Source organism: Hemibagrus wyckioides, linkage group LG24, assembly GCF_019097595.1.
Source record: "Hemibagrus wyckioides isolate EC202008001 linkage group LG24, SWU_Hwy_1.0, whole genome shotgun sequence".
Taxonomy (NCBI): Eukaryota; Metazoa; Chordata; class Actinopteri; order Siluriformes; family Bagridae; genus Hemibagrus; species Hemibagrus wyckioides.
Genome location: NC_080733.1, coordinates 12,830,717 through 12,852,009, shown reverse-complemented (window position 1 = coordinate 12,852,009; position 21,293 = coordinate 12,830,717). Strand labels below are relative to the sequence as shown.

The 21,293-nt window shown below is 39.6% G+C and overlaps 1 protein-coding gene across 1 annotated transcript; it reads left to right on the top strand.

Annotated features, from left to right (window-relative positions):
- The first annotated feature begins 12,288 nt into the window (after positions 1-12,288).
- On the top strand, positions 12,289-15,306 carry galr1a (galanin receptor 1a). The gene is made up of 3 exons (XM_058377493.1): positions 12,289-13,169; positions 14,190-14,255; positions 14,399-15,306. The coding sequence occupies exons 1-3, from the start codon at positions 12,504-12,506 to the stop codon at positions 14,714-14,716; spliced, it is 1,050 nt and encodes a 349-aa protein (XP_058233476.1). The 5' UTR covers positions 12,289-12,503; the 3' UTR covers positions 14,717-15,306.
- Positions 15,307-21,293: the final 5,987 nt, after the last annotated feature.

Genomic DNA, 21,293 nt, shown 5'->3' with positions numbered 1-21,293 from the left:
ACAGCTAATACTAACATCATCTCTTTTCTATATAGGTTTTATGTTGCACTTCCTGCATGGCAGCTGATAATAAAGCTCTTACTCTGCATTTTATTAAGAACATCAAGCACTTAATACGGTTCACAACCATACAAGTTTCAGTATTTCATTTTTAAATGATATTCTGTACAATAATAATAATTCAATTGTATTAAGACATCCTCTGGGAGTTCAGAAACCTGTGACTGGTGGTGTACCGAATGCATCTGTGATATGAATATGTTGCCTGAAATGCTTTTTATGTCTTTTATGCTTTTCTTTAAGTTTTCAAAACTGAATTGTGTCTTTATTTCAAATAATAATGTATAAAACACGTTGTATTTTTAACAGCAGGCAACTCTTTAAACTCCCAGAACCTTTATAACTACATGCCTACTATACTGCTGCCTGGATTAGATCAATAACTTTTTAAGAAGCCCAGAGCTGAAGATAAAGATGTATGTTCCATGGATTAAAAAAATCATTTTCAAGAAACTATATATGTTCTATAACTGCAATTACGGTAAATATTGTAGCATGTATGTAAAATATACATACAATATACCATATATTGCCTATCAAATAAGACCTACAGCAAATTTAAAGAGTCTCTCATTAAAAAAAACCTATAAAAAAAAAACATTATCTAGACAATATCCGTCCACAATGAAATGGAAATATCCTCGTTTAGCAGTCTGAGCCAAAACTTTCTCTCTCCTTTTATAGCTTCCTCACTGGCTCTATAAATGGAGCCCAACATGGCATTTGTTCTTTCTGTCATGTCTACAGAGGCTCATCTGTTGGGTGAAGGGCTTGCTATCTCTAAATCGCCCACAAATTCTTCGAAGATAGGGAGCAGGAATGCAGGGAGTGGGTAGCCTGCATTTCAAGTACCCTTGTACAATGAAGACGGCAGGCTTTGTTGGCCAGAGAGGGGTGAAAAGGACAGAAGAGGAAACAATACCAGCCATGGAGTAACGTTTGTTAGACACAAACACGGGAGAAGGCCCAAAACCATGATAAGCATGTGCACCATAACCATAACACCCACAGAGCAGCTCTAAAGGGTTTCACAAGGCAGTGTGGTCTCCAGACGCCAATACAGAATGTTGTATTGGAACTTATAACAGACTCTATCTATCTGAAAGGGTTCCAATTAGACCAATTTTTAGAAAATGGGAGCATTAATTAATTAATTAAATAAATTAATTAATTAATCCTAGGAACCACTAAAGAGCATTTTTCAGAGTATACAACTGACTGTTTATTATTAGACATCAAATCTATGGCTAAAAAGCAATTATTACAATATTTTCTCATGACTTTTTAATTTGACTTTTTTGAGCAATCTTCCAAAATAAATCATTAAAATGCATACAAGTAAAAAGAAATGATGCTGTTACAGTGTTAACACTTCTATGAAATCTCCATGCAGATTCCTACAGCCAATGGAGAGGAATGATATTGTTGAAACATGAAACAAACGGTGGCATTATGCTGACATCCAGCATAGAAAGTGTTTGCCAAGTGTTGATGGAATCGCTGGCCCTCACTAGGGAATTAGCATTGCCTTGTTTACCAGTCTAAGGGGACAATAAGGACAGCCGCACTGACCTCAGGCACCATAATAGCAAAGTATATTTTGAGCCACAAGGATTCCAACATGCATAGTCACAACTATTTTGTGTGAAAAGCTTTTTCATTCATCTGAAACTGAATGGAGTTTAATCACGTCATGCTTTCTCGTTGGGAATTCAATTTTGTATCTGCTTGAATCTTATTAGGTTAATTAGGTTGATTACTAATTACATGACTTGTGCATATATTGTGGTTGTACATTGATGGTTAATTCATTCGTAATTATGGTCAAATTTCAGAATTATACAGTTATAGTAAGGATTTTAATCTGATGCCCTTGAGAAAAAAAAATAAATCTACCATTAAATTAAGTCCTGGGAGATTTAGCTGATCTACAGTTATATTCTTGAACTCTAATTATGTTAGTTTCACTAATGGATATAGACTGTAGAAGGAATTTCTTAGTTTTTGAGTGTAAATAAATTCCACCATGGCCTTGTGAAGGGTGGACTTGTGTACCAAGTTAAAGAGTTTCTCAAAGCACCTTTATCCAATATCCCCAGTCATTTTTGTTCCCCTCATGAGGCCCCAGTTTTGCCATGAGGTTTGCCAGATCATCTTATGAGCCACTCAAAATGCCTTTTTTTCCATGGTCTCTCCATCTACGTGATGGGAGCTCTCTTGCCAGGCAAATGATGGACACAGTCAAACCAGCTGAGCCTGTCAAGTGTGCGTGGCCTCTATTGACCATGCCAGCCCACTATATCATTCTTGTCAAGGGCCTGCTGATGTGAAGGCTGCATGTCCCTCACTGTTTGGCCCCCTCATCATTCCTCCACGGGTTCACTATCATAGCAGTAGAATGCTATGTTACAGCCATATCATGGACTGCTGGCTAAACCCAGCACAGTGTACCTCCTTTTCACTCATTTCCCCATTATCCCCTTCAGCCAACAAGACCAGCGCTAGGTCTAGCTCATGCTGTACCTCTTCAGAAAGGTCAGGGTATGCCTGCCTCACCAAGGTTTTAAGCTCAGCAACCAAAATCCAACATCTTTCCTCTTGAACTGAACTAGTAGCAGGGGAAAAAACTTGTCCACTCTAGGGCCTTGAGAGTGGACAATCTAATCTTGAGTACACTCAGCTGCCCATACCCTGCTTTAGAGATGTCCAGCAGTCTCTGCAGTGCCTTTGCATCTGCTCAGCTGCATCACTGTCACCTCAGTCGACCACCAGTTGCATCACACCACTGGGTTCAGTTTGACTGATAGGGATATTGCCATTAGCTAGTCAGGTATGATATCTCTGTGGCTAATCCCTGTGGTGTTTTAAAAAATGTAATGCCTGACTTCATAAATCTTAGAGGAAACATGTACTAGTTCTCGCCCTGCACAGATGGTATGACTGATGAGAACAGGCTGGTCATTGGGAATTTTCAAATGACCAAATTTCAGAAAAATTGGGGGAAAAAAACAGCACAGACATGTTCAAAAACTTGCTCTCTTATTGCCAAACACATGAGTAGTAGAAGTTTGGTGGTTAGCCACAAATTAATAAACAATCAATAAATAATTAAATGAGATCACAATATTATATTCCTAAAAAGTACTGTGCATTATTTTAGCCTTGTACATTATCATTAACACCTCCTCCAATAAACAAACAAGGTTACCAACACTCGGTTGAGCCGCTTTAACATAAATCATGTATATCTCATCTGCAACAGTGTTTACTAAAGGACACAGAGAGTGATTGTGGGACTGTAAAATGTAAGGAGAACTACTGAGTACTTGGACTGGAATTCTGTTCAGCTTCTGATTTGAACTAGATAACCATCACCACTAATGACTTGGGTAGGGGTTGATAAATAGTAGGGAGGAGAGGGGTGAGGTGGTGGGTGTGGAAACTTCACACTGGTGGGAAAAAATGGAGAGATGGGAATTTTTGTAAGTTAACTATGAAAAAGGCAGCGATTCAGGTGTGGCCTTTATCCCAACATTTATAACTCTATACTGTAAATGGTGAAGATGATATTTATAGAAGGATTATCAAGGTATGGATTGCAATAGTCATCTTATTGAGTAAACCGTGATGCTGTAGACAGGATAAATGAATATGTACAGAGGGACCAAAATAACGTGATACCAAAAAACCTAAAAAGCTGTCCTGACCTTGTTCCCTCAATTACCTTATACCGTTTTGTTACTAATGCTGTGTCCTCTAATCAGGATTACTTGGAAGCCACAGATCCTACAACATACTGCCTGTCAAAATAATATGTCAAGGAAGTCTAGAGGATTGCAAAAACTGTAGCCTTTGTCAAAGAAGGAAAGTGTCTCCCTGCAGGCTGCATAGGACCCAGGGTGCACAGTGTGGCCATTGTGATGCCATTCATGTCCTTGTTTGTTGCCCCATGCTTCAGAAACCCTCTCAGAAGAATATAATATGATCCCGTGGGATAATTAGATAGTTAGGTATATTTTATGTCCAATTGTTAGCTCTACCATGATGAGTTGCTTTTTGAAAGCAGCATTGTGAAAGAGAGTATGCTTTATAATTACTAAAAGCATTGAAGATTCAGAATAAAAACACCACTTGCTTGCTTTTTTGAAGGTATACAAATTCTTATCATCATGTTCATCATCATGTTATGAAAAAAGAAATCCAACAGTAATTACCAAAAAGTATAAGACATGACACACTGTATAATTAAAATTTTATATTTAGTCAAATATTTTGGCTAGTTTGTGGTCCAAAAGTGCTTTGTATAAGAACGAATCCAGGATGATCTGTCTTGGTAATGTTACTTCTACATAAACTAAGAAACCGAACTGTAGTGTGCTAAACTAATTTCTATTTGACTGTCTGATATGTCTGGGTCCTGTGGGTCTCTCCTGTGCATTAATCAAATTTTCCTTAGAGGGAAAGATACATAGCCGCAGAGGGTGAGCTTCTGTGGGTTCAAACATAAATCCATTTGATGTAATCAGAGTCAGACCTGTTTCAGCTCCATACACACTTGTGAGATTAACCCTTTGTATAATGCTATTAAATAAACATTTGGTATCACTCGTTATGTAGCAACAAGCTATTGAAGTATGACAAGCTAGAAAGAACAATTGCTCGTCTGTTTCTCCATTTTTTTCTTCTTCTTCTTCTTCTTCTTCTTCTTCTTCTTCTTCTTCTTCTTCTTCTATCTTGGCATGAAACAGAATCCAGAACAATAGAGCATATAGTCTGAACCCTGCTAGTTGATTGTAATGCACAGAGACTCCCTCACTCCCTCATCTGTTCAGCAGAAGTTCTGCACCATCACTTCTCTACAGTATGTGCTCTCCTTAGAAAACACTCCAACAGGTAATGAAGCAATACCCAGCATTCATCCTGAGACCATTTTAGAAGCTCTGCTTGGAATAGAAAAGAAAAAAATTACTGAAATCATAGAAGAGACCCTTAGGAATAGATTATTTTCCATTGCAAAATTGGAATATCTGAGGCAAAGGGTTTTAGATTAGTAATACTGTCATTAAAGTATCACCACTATCTATATATGTATCAGTATTAACTCCAGAAATTTCTATCTGTGTCTGAATTTGGAATTAAACCAAAAATTAATTGGTTTTCTTTTATAGATTTGTTCCTTTATCCCCAAATATAAATAAACTAGCCTAAAACAAACCATCAGAAACCTGACCAGGCAGTTACTCAGAACAACTAATGCTGATTTTAAGGAACTTGACGGGCAGCACGGTGGCTTAGTGGTTAGCACAGCAAGAAGGTCCTGGGTTCGAATCCCAGGTTTGAACAGGCACGGGGCTTTCTGTGTGGAGTTTGCATGTTCCCTGTGTGGGTTTACTCTGGGTCTTCCGGTTTCCTCCCACAGTCAAAAAGCAGGTACATTAGGCTGATTGGTAATTCTAAATTGTCCATAAGAGTGAGTGTGTGTGGTTGTCTGTCTACATGTGTGGCCCTGTGACCTATCCAGGGTGTACTGCTGCCTTTTGCCCAATGTGTGCTGGGATAGGCTCCAGCAGACCCTAATTAGGAACAAAGCGAGTATAGACAGCGGATGGATGGATGAACATCTTTGTCAGTCAAGTAAGTCTCAAACATTAAATATTTAATTTTGAGAGCATTAGCTTCATATCTGACCAGCGCCTGCATGAAAGTCTATTTTCAACAAGATGCCAGCCAGAAACAAAAGAAAATCAAATATTTTATCTGTATAAAATCTGTAGAGGTGTATGTTGATTTTGAATAATATATTTGTGATTTTGTAAAGATTGTGCATTGTGGTTTAAATTTTCACACAATCCTTAAAAAAATGTTATACTGTAACTGCAATAGAGTTTTCAGTAGTTACTAATATGAAATTAATATGAGGGATATGAAGTTAAGAACAACAACAGATTCTGGAAGTTTACAGGGTTAATTATCTTCATCTTACAACATGGTTTTTGTCATTGTGAATTTCTACCAGTACCTGCCTAGTCCATGGTTCATTCCCTCAGGTTTTCAGTGAGGTTTTTGGTAAATGTAACTGCTGTTTTTTTGTGAAAAAACTACTTGAATTATTGAAATTGCAAGCACAAGATTCTTCTTTTAAACCCCTACCACTGAAGACACATATGTAATTATTTTTGTATGATACATTACATTTACATTTCTGGCATTTGGCAGACGCCCTTATCCAGAGCGACTTACATTTTATCCCATTTTTATACAACTGAGCAATTGAGGGTTAAGGGCCTTGCTCAAGGGCCCAGCAGTGGCAGCTTGGTGGACCTGGAATTTGAACTCAACCGTTCGGTAGTCCAACATCTTAGCCACTAAGCTACCACTATCCCCTAATGATAGCTGTACTCATGTTTAACACATGTGAATCAAAGACGGTTTTGGCACAACGTGTCTTGGCCCAAATCTGCAGAAAATCTGTGGCAATTTTGAAAAATTGCAATCTCCTCTAAATACTTAATTCACTTAATTTTGCTTTGATTGTAAAAATGTGAAAAATTCTGGTTCAATAAAGTCTTGAAAATTGGTCCAAATTTTTTTAACACCAGATTTATACAACTATTTGTCCAGAGAAAAAACACATACCTAAAAACAATTACTGGTTGTGAATTAAGATTAACCACCTCAGAGCTTTAGTGCCATTGTGTCCAAATTCTTTTGCAGTGAAAGAATCTTTCTTAATAAAATCTCAGCAGATGATTACCAATACAACATTATCTAACTTACAACACAAAACTGAATGCCACTAATTCAGTATACCACAGCTTGTTCCTTTTTTATGTCACCCCATTTTCTGCACTAGCCAGGATTGTGCTGAGTGATGTAGGCAATTTTCTTTCTATTGGTAGAGGATCTTCATCATGCAATCTGCCATAGAGAGCACATGCTATAGTGTTCAATGGAAATCTTTATTGTGATTGTCTCAGACAGTGTGTATTTAAAAATGTGAATTTTAGTCACACAGTGTTTAAGTTTCTTTAAATATTGTATCAACGGTTTTAAAGTTAAAGGTGTGAGGTTTAGGATAACGTTGTCAGAGAGGTTAGCTAATCTTACCGATTCTTACTATTGTACTCTAATAAGCTTCCAGGTTTTCAGCCACTAAAAGAGCAAACACACCAGTGGGTCAGTATGAAAATAGAATATGAGCGTGTGGAATAAAGCGACCTGCTTTAAGAGTTTTAAAAAAAGAAAAGAAAACAGGTACAGTAAGCACAGTGACTATTGAATTTGCATTGTACACCATTGTGCCTTGGGGCTCGGATGCAGAGCCATGTGAAGTGCAGGCAAAGCAGATGTATCACTGTCCATGGTGCTGAAAGTACCGTTAAATAGAATACATCCTTCTATGAGTAATGACCTATATAATGAGCATGGATGAATTCTCTGTGATTCACTTGACCCAGAAAAACAGGATCAGCTTCTTTAGCTGTGATCTATGACACAGTTTCTTTCTTTTTCTGTAACACACAAACACACGCACACACACACACCCTGTTCTGTTCTCAGGGAAGAGGCAACTGGTCACCATGGTAACATCACTACCTTAAGCCCAGCATCAGTAACATGTGGAGTCAAAGTACAAAAGAACAAAACAGGAGACATTCTCTTATTAACAGATACATCAGTCTGGCAGTTTAATGTTTCTAACTGCAAAGTCTATATAGTATTTCTCTGTATATTACATTTTCAAGGTTAAAAGCAAAAGTAAAGAAAAAGGCTTCATACTGAAAATAATGATTAGTCTGTATCTAGTTCTGCTATTTAGCCTGTGGCAAAGATCTTTAGCAGGTATTATGCAATTTTGTTTTTTCATTTTAAATGCTAATTTGAGTTTAGTTTCAGTCCTAGCCTGCTGAAAAATCCAGATTGGTCTGAGCAACTACCAAATGGCAAAACACAGGCTATGTTGGTAGATCATCTTTGCCAGCTGGTGAATATGATGGACTTCCTTTTTTGTTCTGAGATTTAAGCAAACTGACTTTTTTCTCAAGCACTCAAGGGAAGAAGAGAAAATTACACAGCATGCTCAGTGCAGTCTTCAAAACTGTCTTGTGCCTAATAGCTTTTTTTGTATACCATGTACCTAGTAATAGCCATAGTGGAGCCAATTAACATACTCGTCTTCCTGTTATTCAGCTTTTCTCAAAAGCTGCTATGTTTGAAGTGGAACATACATTCAAAAAATGTTCATGTTAGCTTTTTGGTCTCATGTCTTTATCTGTCTTTATATAGAAATTTATAGTTAAATAGACACGGCAGTTCAAAAGATAAAGTCATGATTGGATGATGTTGAAAAACAAAATGGTCTTTTCAGATAATAAAGTTGTCTTTCATTCTTTCATTACTTCAATGATTGATTTACATATACGGCAATTGGCAGGCACTGTTATCCAGAGTGACTTACATTAATCTCTTTTATACCTCTGAGCCGTTGCTCAAGGGCTCAGCAGTGGCAGCTTGGTGGCCCTGTGATTTGAACTCACAACCTTCTGATCAGTAGTCCAACATCTTAACCAATGATTCATTCATTCATTCATTCATTTATATTCCTTCTATTAGTTCATATCCATCCAGATGTCTCTATCTCTAGCCACAACTCTGGCATACAGTCTCTCCAGAAGGTTCTGGGTCAGCACACAGACTATCTGTCCAGTGGGACATACTTAATCTTTATTGAGAACTGACAGGAGGTTTCTGTCTGAACCACTTCATTTACCTCCTCTTGTTTGGGACAAGCAGTGGCTGTATGTCAAGGCTCCCCTGAATTATAGTTCCTTGCATTATCACAAACAGTAATAACCTCATTTACATCAGCTATACTGGTTTGCTATGGACATTAATTCATTACATTTTATTAGAGTAAATTACATACAAATTAATAGCTACCACTATGTTATTTTCCAGCTTCCTTATTAACTTGCTCAATAAATGGGTGAGATTTTCTAATTGTCTCACTGTTATTTTCTTTAGGAGCAGTAAATCTGGCAAGAAGCTGGCAAAGACTTACCGGCTCAGGCTGTGGTTTGGCAGCTCGTAGCCAGTCAGCTGGATTTTGCAGCAGTTTAGTCTTTTGTTGGACCTAGTATTATTATTTTAGACATATTTCAGTCCTTAGGGTATATTATTGACATTAGTTTAGATGTTATTGATGAAAACAGCAATTTAGGAAAACAGGATGTAGAAATGTGTTTAGAATATTGTTGTAGAACCTTTCTAATGACATCTTTTAAAACACCTTAAAAGACATGTTTTTTCCACATAATTAAAATCAATTCTCAGTTATCAATATAATCAGTTATCAATGTAAAAACTTACTCTTTATGCATAGACAGTAGTGTTTCCTCTCCAACTTCCAAATCTTTATATGCACTTTATTGTGGAGTAGCTGACCTCATCTGGACTGTCTAGCTATGCACAAGATGATACCAATACTGTCATGAGAAATAAACAGAGTAACAGAAAGAACAGGCTGAGATAACAGACCAGGAACACCCCACAAGAGCTGTAGTTTTGGAGATGCTCTGATCCAGTCGTGTAGCCATTACAATCTTGTCAAACTCACTTAAATCCTTACGCTTGCCCATTTTTCCTGCTTCTAACACATCAACTCTTTTTGAACAAAATGTTCCTTTGCTGCCTAATATATCCCACCCACTAACAGGTGCCATGATGAGGAGATCATCAGTGTTATTCACCTTCATCTGTGTCAGGAAATGCCTCTTGTGAATAAGCAAGTTCTGATGTGTATGATAACTCCAGCGCATAATATGCCAAAACATTTTGGTTAGAACATCATTTGGGGTTCCACTCCTGCTAGCCAAGAACAAGACACTGAGGCTACAGTGGACACAGGCTCACTGAATCTCTGTACTTAAAGATTGGACAAAGTGTAGGTGAGGTTGGATAACTGCATGAAGTGTTCCTAATAAAGCAGACTGTTGAGTTGCATTAAAAAAATGTTTAGGTTATTTGTCATGCTGCAAGGTGAAATTTCATCTACTGAATTCAGAGGCACTTTCTGGGCACTGAATAGATAATATTCTTCTAAAAATTACACTCATCAATGTGGGCAATAGCAAAAAAAAGAACAGTTCACTACATAATTCATCCTGCTCCTCCCTGGATGTCCCTCGCTTAATAAAGAGGGCAGTTCCACTGACAGCCTATACATACTCTTTCCACAATGGCTTTTAGATGAGGTGATGTGCCTTGAATCATGAGTAGCTCTTTTCCCATTTTTTCATCTTTCTTTGGTTCCTTTAACTCTGGTACATGTTGAGGCATAATGTCAAGTGTAAGTCTACAAGTTAGAAGTTGATCCTTCTGTTCTTGAGAGTTGCTAATGTTTGAATCATATATAAATCATCTCAGTTCATGCTGTGTAATCCTCTCTCTCTCTCTCTCTCTCTCTCTCTCGCACACACACACACGCATACCTATTTCTAAATAATGATTATCAATAATTCTTCCTTACACAAAGTCTTCAGCCATAGTCAAGCAATGTCTGCTCATTTGATTACAACTCCTCAGCATACCAGCAACTTCCTGCTCTTTAAAGCTATAATAAAAGGTTTATTTTCACACAGCCCATGCTTTGGTTCATTCGAACCCTCTCATTTACTCAGATTAGTCATCTTAGTTCAAACCTGCTTTGCTGGATTTGACACATCACACTTGTAGAAAAACAATAGCAGTAACAATAAATGCCAGCTTAGAATAAACTCTTTTTAAACACTTTGACTTGAAACATGAAACAAATAAGTAGCTCAATGTCTAATTATCCATGAACAATGAAAATGAAACAGACTCTAATGAAATAATTATATTGATGTAGGAATTAGGAAATTGTTAAAAGGTTTAATTATAACATTCTACATTTAAAATTCCAAACAGAAGAAAGTTAATGGAATAAAGAGTGGGGAAATGGTTCAATATCACAAAACAAAGCAGGTGAAACAATCACACACTACTAGATTTATGATTAATGTTTACAATCAAATTGGCTTACAGTGCAGAACTATAATAACTATAGTTATTACTTTTACATGCCAAATAGAGGAATGTACCAATCAGTATATAACAAATTATTTGGCCAAATGACTGGGTCTGAATGTCAGTCACTCGATATCAGTGTCTTATAACATTATGACCACCTGCCTAATATTGTGTTGGTCCCGTTTTCTGCCAAAACAGCCCTGACTCGTCATGCACTGTGTATTCTAACACCTTTCTATCAGAACCAGGGTTAACTTCTTCAGCAATTTGAGCAACAATAGTTCGTCTGTTGGATCGGATCACACATGGCAGCCTTTGCTCTCCACGTGCATCACTGAGCCTTGGCCGCCCATGACCCTGTCACTGGTTCACCACTGTTCCTTCCTTGGACCACTTTTGATAGATACTGACCACTGCAGACCAGGAACACCCCACAAGAGCTGCAGTTTTGGAGATGCTCTGATCCAGTGGTCTAGCCATCACAATTTGGCCCTTCATCAAACTCGCTCAAATCCTCACGCTTGCCCATTTTTCCTGCTTCTAACACATCAACTTTGAGGACAAAATGTTCACTTGCTGCCTAATATATCCCACCCACTAACAGGTGCCATGATGAGGAGATAATCAGTGTTATTCACTTCTCCTGTCAGTGCTCATAATGTTATGCCAGATCGGTGTATAAAAAAAAGTGGTGTTAAAGCAAAATAGCACTCACAATCATACAGCTATACTGAATATCAGCAGTGTTACTGCACACTTGACTCTGTGTGATGCTTAAATAAACTTCATAACTGCTCTGAGGAATGGACAGTAAGCCTGCCTTGGCTAAATAGCAGGGGTTATGTTGTTGCAGAAGTTCAGTAAGCTGAACCATTTCAAGCCTGATGAATTATTAACACTGCTAAGAAGCTAAAAATGGCAACCTGTGTAAACAAATTCAAATTAGACTGATGTGATCAGAATAAACTCTAGAATATACACAGTTTCATTGATAATTTATTTGCTTATTATGATTGGGCAAGTTTGAGGCCATGAGAGGTCGTGTTACTCTGCTCGCCGTCCTCTTGGTAGCGCCCATATTATGACATTGGACTGCGCTGTTAGAAGTGCACGCATCCAGAGCGCACACCAGCGAGCAGCAGACACGCACGTGACCGTGCATTTATGACTGCTTATATATATATATATATATATATATATATATATATATATATATACATTGTTCTTGTTTGTTTGGGTTTATTTGATAAAGGAGAGCTATTTGGAACTTCTAGAATAAGCGTGAATGCACGCGAGCGCATTGCTCGGCATCTGCATCTCCGGCGTGCGCATCGGGGAAATCCACAGACAAAACATAGACAAATAGGGATTTTTTTGCTTTGTGCAGGACAATCATGAACATATATAATCAAAGTGGTGGTGGAGGTGGTGTGTCGGAGGGTCATGCAGACTCGGAGACGCCGGCTAAGTTGCTGTTTGGTATTGGTACGGACAACCTGGTGACGCTGCTGGTGTTCGGGCTGATCTTCGCGCTCGGCGTGGTGGGCAACTCGCTGGTGATCGCCGTCCTGGTGCGACGCAGAGCAGGTCAACGCCGCGGCACCACGAACATTTTCATCTTCAACCTGGGCGTGGCTGACCTGTCCTACCTGCTTTTCTGCGTGCCCTTCCAGTCCACTGTGTACATGCTTCCCACGTGGGTGCTCGGCGCTTTCATCTGCAAGTTTGTTCACTACTTTTTTACCGTGTCCATGCTGGTGAGCGTGTTCACACTGTCCGCGATGTCCGTGGACCGTTACGTGGCCATCGTGCACAGCCGGAAATCCTCGTCTATCCGCGTGGCGCGGCACGCGATGCTCGGGGTGTTGGGCATCTGGGCGTTCTCGCTGGCCATGGCCGCTCCGGTCGCTTACCACCAGCGCATCGTGGAGACCGAGGACAACAGCACATTCTGCTGGGAAGTGTGGTCTAATCCCAAGAGGAGGAAAGTCTACGTGGTGTGCACGTTTGTCTTTGGCTACCTGTTGCCCTTGATCCTTATTTCTTTCTGCTACGCAAAGGTAAATTATTCTGGAGAACTTTCAGAGTTGGAACAGTTTAATATACACTTCATTACAGCATTTTAGTTTATAAATTTCTCATAGTTGTTCTATTAAATACAAGTCAGGTGATCCTAATAGAGTACCATTCTGCATTCTCAGATGATAAAAAAAGCACTAAACTGTACCTTTCTATGTCACAGTCATGGTAGTCTATAGGTTACATGTACTGTACCTGTAGCAGGCTTTTTTCATAGACTGTAGCGTACTCTTTGTACCTTTGAAACTGATTTGCATAATTGCGCCTAAAGTACCAATGATGGAGTAGAGAATGATTTAAAGCTGCACAACCTGCAGATTTCCATGTAAAAGATGTACACTATAGGTACAAATGATGTGACAAGTAAAGATGCAGCTTAGTAGAGTGTATGTTCTTAGATAATATGAAATAATTTTTTTAACTCATGGTCATGTATGTCTTCATGTGATTGTCAGCAATATGTGATCACCTTAAAAAATGCTGTCCTGAATTGCCAAAAAAAAACAAGTGCCATCATGTGATTAACATGTGATCACTGCTGAAAAACAACATGCACATGCCCTACACATGAACGAATGAATAAATAAATAAATAAATAAATAAATAAATAAATAAATAAATTAATTAATTAATTAATTAATTAATTAATTAATTAATTAATTAATTAATAACGTGAAAAGAGAAAACCAAATTCAGAACATCTGAAAAGACTTGGTGTGTCTAAAAATGACGTGTGTAAAATAAAACGTGAATCATGTGATTTTCTATACAGCTTTCCATACAAGCATGTGACTTTTGTGCTGCAATTTCATCTAATTTCATAGAACAGACTTGGGAGAAAGTTCAGCTCTAGATTGTTTACAAGTGTTGTTACAATGCAGAACTTTAAATATCTAGGCTACCTGACATGAGATAAAGAATATACGATATTTATCAATTTAGTTCTATTTAGCCATATTTTTTATCAATTAAATAAATGTATTTAATTGATGTGCATGCAGGTACTGAATCACTTACACAAAAATCTGCGAAACATATCTAAGAAGTCAGAGGCATCGAAAAAGAAGGTAAGAACAATTCTATAGTTTTTTTTCCATTTTATTACATACTATAAAAGCAAACTATTTATGATACAAAGTTAAATTAGTAAACATGTGCAGGAAATATTTGATGATGTCCTGTCCTTTATTTTCCACTTTATTGTCCACAGACAGCACAGACTGTCCTGGTGGTGGTGGTGGTCTTCTGCCTGTCCTGGCTTCCCCATCATGTGGTGCATCTCTGGGTGGAGTTTGGATCGTTCCCTTTGAACCAGGCGTCCTTCCTTTTCCGTGTGGCAGCTCATTGCCTGGCCTACAGCAACTCCTCGGTCAACCCCATCATCTACGCCTTTCTCTCTGAGAACTTCAGGAAAGCCTACAAGCAGGTGTTCCAGTGCCACGTGGCCAGTGAATGCCCAACACCAGATGCTCGAGAAACGAGACACAAGATGGAGAAAGTTACACCCACTAACTGCACCACGGTTTAACTTACTACACCCACTGGCTTGACTTTTCGCTCGTTTAGCATTGGAGATTGCTTCAAGTGGCAGATGTAGTGGAAAAGCTGTTATTTTCTTTCTGTCCTGTAATCAAGCATGCTATCACAATTCAAGCTGCTTTCTCATTTTCTCATTACGGTCATTAATAAAACACAGTATGAAGGCCGGGAGGAAAAATGATGCTGTATTAGGGTAATAAGTGTTGTGCAAAGATGTGAATATGTTTTTTTTTTATGAATCCATTTGTTTTGTGGAATTTTTTTAAAAGTCTGAACTTATCCATGCCTTGAAATCAATGTTTTTCGAGTTTCAGATTTTGGACCAGAACATTTCAGCTTGCTTGACATGTAATGAGTCTGTGTAGATAATTGTTTCAATAGCATTAATTAGATTATACTTCTACAATCTATCACATTTCCTCCACCCACCAAAATGGATGCGGAAGCGTGTATGAGCTTTTGAACTATAGGAGCATCCAACATCCACACACAAGAAGCTGGAATAGACAAAGATGCTACACTGTTAAAAGTCTGGAAATACAAAGAAAAAAAATAAAGAAATAAAATTGCATATTTTCACTCTGTTTCAAAGAAATGGTTTATGATAGAAAATTACTTTTTGAGTTATGTAAATGAGTTAAAATGAGTTCACCAGGATTTAACCCTGGTGAGAATCATACATTGTATGTTACGGTAATTTGATGAATGTTACATAAGCAAAGTGGAAGAAAAAACGCAGGTGAGAGCAACCTTACAACCTTTGCTGATTCAATGCTCGTACGCATTCACACAGTAGTGACGCACATGAGGACCCGTTTTGGACTGGTTTATACAAGCTCTGCCTGTCAAACATTGTGCTTCCATAGAACAGGTTGGTGTTTTTCTCTTTTATACTGTATCTTCGTAATGATTTTATTCTTCTTTCTTCATGAGTGAATTAATTCACTAACACTGTGCAATAATAAAAGCATTGCTGGGGATTAAGTGCTAGCTGGTTCTTAGCCAATCTCAATTAGCTTGTGCTTGAGACAGCTGAGTAAAACAATAATGCTTGGTTTGCAGTTTGATTGTTAGAGAATATGAAAGGCATCATATTGTGACTCAACAAAACATTTATGTTGCTTTTAATCACTTCCACAGGTCCACAGGAGTCACACTCAACACCATTCACCAGTGCTCTAATCGGGATGTTCATCTTCTTCCACTGTCTGATCTGTTTCCATTTCAGCTCACTTCACTTTCTCAAACTTTTGTAGGTAATAATTGATTTTGTTCCAATGCATCTTTTAAGGGAGCATCACTATGACACTGGACTATATCCAGCATAACAATGTGAAGTGTAAAGTGTTTTATTAACATTAGCTTTTTTACTTTGGTGAATTTGAAATAAATAAATTATTACATGAATAGAAAATATATAAAATCTCTGTGTACTTTAATGCCTAGTCTATCTATCTATCTATCTATCTATCTATCTATCTATCTATCTATCTATCTATCTATCTATCTATCTATCTATCTATCTACCTACCTGTCTGTCTATCTATCTATCTATCTATCTATCTATCTATCTATCTATCTATCTATCTGTCTGTCTGTCTGTCTGTCTGTCTGTCTGTCTGTCTGTCTATCTATCTATCTATCTATCTATCTATCTATCTATCTATCTATCTATCAGCAAATATGAGGAGGATATTTAGAAATAGATTCAACCCTAACAAGGGAACTAGTGTTTAGAGAAAAACATAAACAAAATCACAAAAGTAAAGTGTATTCAAGTGAAATATGTGTGAAACGTACATACACAAGTCACCGCTATTTATTTCTTTACTTATTTAATTCTTATTACATTCATTATTTACAGCATTTAAATTGCATTTTTTTTTTTTTTTGCGATTTTGAGTTCTATAAAAAGCAAAACGCCCTCAAGTAGCTCCATGAGTATAACTTATACCCATGGTTGCTATTACACTCAAAATGTGTATTATAAATCTTAAGAAGAGGCAGCAAAATCGAAACACAGCACAATTGTATCATGTATTTTTTCTACATTTAAACATTACATATTTATTTATGTACACCACTTCCTGTCTGTCTGAAAACAAAACAGAGGGCTTCCTAATGTCTGCCTTATACAGCTAAAGCCGAGAAACAGCAACTTCTTCAGTGATTCATCGGTGCTTGGACCCCTAATACACACCACACATTACATATTACATAGAACTGAATACAAAATATATATAGTGTAAAGTTATCATGGACTGGGAGACAAGATCACTTCAAGCCACACCAATAGCACCAGAGCCAAAATTTATATAAGTTGAACTCATTAATAATAAACAGTTAATGATCAGCGCTAGTGATATTCCATCATGACCTAATTCCAGGAGACATGGGGATCTAATTGTTCTAGACTGCCCACTGCCGGACATAAGCAGTCTCTGTGTGTGAGTGAGTGAGAGAGAGCCAGAGAGAGAGAGAGAGAGAGAGACAAGCAGACAGAGAGAGAAAGAGAGAGAGAGAGAGAGACAGGCAGACAGAGAGAGAGAGACAGTGAGCAAGAGAGAGACAGAGAAAGAAAGACAGAAAGAGAGAGACAGACAGACAGAGAGAGAGACAGTGAGCAAGAGCGAGACAGAGAGAACGACAGAGACAGAGAGAGAGAGAGAGAGAGAGAGAGGCTATACTATTAATATTATCTTACAATTGTGCCTTGTATTATATAAAATTCAAAATCATTTTTTTTAATGATTTTAATAATAATTTAATAAATAATTAAATTAAATAATTGATAATGATTACCATAAATTATTATCATTAGAGAAAACACAGAGTGACAATTATCTGAAGAAAACTCTGATGTTTGTTTATTTCTTTTGCTCATTTGTAAATTGGAGTGTTAATAAACTATGTGATGTGCATAAAGCAGGAATAAAAGCAAGCTGTTTATCATTTCTCTGTCCATCTTCATGCAAATGTGCAGGAGAAAGTCTAGAGGGGTTTCAGTCTAACTCTGCTCCTAAAAGCATGCTGAGATGATTGGGGATGAATGTAATAGCTTTCCTCAAAGCCCACTGCATGGCTGTGTGTGTGTGTGTGTGTGTAATGTCAGTAAGATGTGTACCAGCTGAACCATGTTCCAAGGGCAGATAATCATCAACTGTGAGATTTGATTAATATAAATTGACACATTGTTGTCAGGTGCTGTGTGTGTGTGTGTGTGTGTGAAAGAGAGAGAAATTGTGTGTGTGTGTGTGTGTGTGTGTGTGAGAGAGAGAGAGAGAGAGAGAGAGAGAGAGAGAGAGTGAGTGAGTGTCTATGTGTGTGTGAGATTGTGTGAAAGTGTGTGTGTGTGTGTGTGTGTGTGTGGAAGTGAGTGTGTGTGTGTGAAAGAGAGAGAAATTGTGTGTGTGTGTGTGTGTGAGAGAGAGAGAGAGAGAGAGAGAGAGATTGTGAAAGTGCATGTGTGTGAGAGATTGTGTGAAAGTGTGTGTGTGTGTATGTGATTGCGTGTGAAAGTGTGTGTGTGTATATGTGATTGCATCTGCAAGTGTGTGTGTGTGTTTGTGTGAGAGAGAGAGAGAGAGAGAGAGAGAGAGAGAGAGAGAGAGAGAGAAATTGTGTGTAAAAGTGTGTGTATGTGATTATGTGTGAAAGTGTGTGTGTGTGTATGTGATTGCGTGTGAGTGTGTGTGTGTGAGAGAGAAAGAGATTGTGTGTAAATCTGTGTGTATATGATTATGTGTGAAAGTGCGTTGGTGCGGCCGGATTGTGAGGACAAAAACCATGAATACATACCGACACTATAAGGACACAACGTAACTATAAGGACATGGCTGATGATCTCATAAGTCGAGTAAAATGTAGAAAGGCTTATTTAGGTGCACTGAACTACCTCTCCCTTTTTTGGGAAAAAGTCTCAATAATTCCGCTCCACCCATTTTTTCAGTGTATCAGTGTATGCTCCCAGTGTATATTCTGAATCTGCAATTCGCGCTACTGCAGCTTCATTTGCATATCAGCCGGTCAGTGCACGCATTTCATTGGTTGAGCTGCGGAATCCTCATCAGCGATTGGCTGCTTTTGATGTCCATCAAAGTCAGCGACCTTCTGAACCTTCGGAGGTCATTGGTCGAGCTGCGGAATCCTCATCAGCGATTGGCTGCTTTGTTGTCTGTCAAAGAACATGCGGACTTGATGTGTGGTACAGAGATTAATAATAATTAAGCTAAATTAGCTTAATTGCAGCAAAGTATTTACCTGTAATAACGACAGAAGAGTGTCATCTGCTCATACTGAAAGTAAGAACATTTTTTTATCTTTATGGCGGTGTGAGTCAGACAGATTTTTAGGCTGGATAGCTTTAAACTGTATGCCGGTTAATAAGGCTAATATCTGTCACAACACACCCAGAGACAGAGAGCAGATCCCACACTTGTTTATTTAACTCAGGCAGGCAGGAGTCAGAACTGAACTTGCAAATAAAGGAAACTAAGGCTGGCAGGCACGAAGCAAAGGAAATAGACAGAAATGCTTAACTAAACTTCTCTTAGAGGAGACTTGAAAAAGAGGCATCAATAGTACTAATACTCGCCGCTGCCCTCTGAGAGTGAGGGCTTTAAATAGGCACCGTGAGATTGAGTGCAGGTGGTGCAACTAAAAGTCCAGTGATTGGGAGCGCGGAGGCGTGGCTGAGGTTGCCGTGCCCGTGACAGTACCCCCCTCCCCATGGGCGTCTCCAGACGTCTAAGAGCGACGACGGGGGCGGCCGCGGCCTCTGGGAGCGGGTCGATCTTGGCGGTGCTGATGGAATTCAGTGAGCAGCGTCGGATCGAGGATGTCATCCCGGTCCACCCATGATCTTTCCTCAGGACCATAGGAGATCCGGTAGTGCGCAGGGAGGATGAGTTTGTAGGAGAGCGTTAATGCACCTCCTGACATTGAAGGGACCTATATAGCGGGGACTGAGCTTCTTACAGGGGAATTTGAGACGGATGTCCCGAGTATAAAGCCAAACTCGATTGCCCGGATGGTAGCACGGTGTGTCTCTGTGCAGCGCGTTAGCTTGGCGCTTCTGCCAGCGAATAGCGCGGCGCAGGCAGACATGCGCCGATTCCCAGACCCTCTCACTCTCTCGGAACCAGTGGTCGACTGATGGTACTTCGGATGGTTTGCTGGACCACGGGAACAGAGGTGGTTGATAGCTGAGTATGCATTGAAAAGGGGTGAGTCCAGTGGTCTCCTGCCGAAGTGAGTTTTGTGCATACTCGTTCGTGGCAGTATGCTCGGCGGTAGCGCCCAATTTCCTGGATTTTCCGCTCCATTTGGCCATTAGATTGACGGTGGTAACCAGAAAACAGGCTCACAGATATACCCAGCTGTTTTAAGAACCCCCGCCATACCCTGGAGATGAACTGAGGCCCTCTGTCTGACACAATGTCCTCGGGAATGCCGAAGTGTCGGAAAACTTGATGAAAGAGGGCTTTAGCCGTCTCCATGGCAGTGGGTAGGCCCTTGAGGGGTATGAGCTTACATGCTTTAGAAAATTGATCTACCACCTTGAGGACGGTGGTGAAGCCGTCTGATGCGGGCAGATCGGTGAGGAAGTCAACTCCCAGGTGGGACCATGGTCGGTGGGGAATTGGGAGCGGCATGAGTTTCCCTTCCGGTAAGCGGCGAGGTGTGGAGATCACGGCACAAACGGAACAGCCCTTCACAAACTGACTCACGTCCTTAGTCATATTTGGCCACCAATACCTGTTTCGGATGAGTGAGAGGGTGCTCTGTCTGCCCAGAGCCCAGGGAAGAGTGCACAGAGTCCAAGAGGGTAAGACGGAGGGACATTGGGACATAGGTTTTGCCCACTGGACCTCCCGGCATAGCGGGTTCTTCCTTGGTGGCAGCACGGATATCCTCATCAATGGCCCAGAGGATAGGGCAGGCAAACAGATCTGGAGGAAGTACTGGTTCGCATTCATCCAATTGGGGATCTGGCGAGTACATCCCGGATAGTGTGTCAGCTTTTGTGTTCTTACAGCCAGGATGATAGGAGACTGTGAATCGAAACCTTGTGAAGAAGAGTGCCCAGCGCGCCTGTCGCGGGTTTAAACGTTTGGCTTCCTTGAGGTATTGCAGGTTTTTGTGATCTGTGATGACTTCAAAGGGATGGATAGCTCCCTCCAGCCAGTGCCGCCATTCCTCCAGTGCCAATTTGATCACTAATAGCTCACGGTTTCTGATGTCATAGTTTCGCTCCGCTGGGGTTAGTTTTTTGAAAAGAAGGAGCATGGACGGAGTGCCAAGGGCTTACCTCCCCATTGGGATAGCACCGCTCCTACCCCTAGAGCCGACGCATCTACCTCTACTACGAAGGGTTGGCTAGGGTCGGGGTGTAGTAGAACAGGAGCGGAACAGAAGGCGGCTTTCAGCTGCTGGAAGGCTTCGACTGTGGAACTCTTCCACTTGAGTGTCTTAGGCTGTCTGTATAGTAATGAGGTAAGGGGACCAGTGTGTTGACTGTAGTTGCGGATGGAGCGGTGGTAGAAATTCACAAACCCCAGGAAGCG

Bases quoted from the DNA above. Each gene is read 5' to 3' on its own strand.
- galr1a (XM_058377493.1), top strand. From the start codon at position 12,504: ATGAACATATATAATCAAAGTGGTGGTGGAGGTGGTGTGTCGGAGGGT. The intron at 13,170-14,189 runs GTAAATTATTCT...ATGTGCATGCAG, and splicing joins TTTCTTTCTGCTACGCAAAG to GTACTGAATCACTTACACAA. The intron at 14,256-14,398 runs GTAAGAACAATT...TATTGTCCACAG, and splicing joins CAGAGGCATCGAAAAAGAAG to ACAGCACAGACTGTCCTGGT.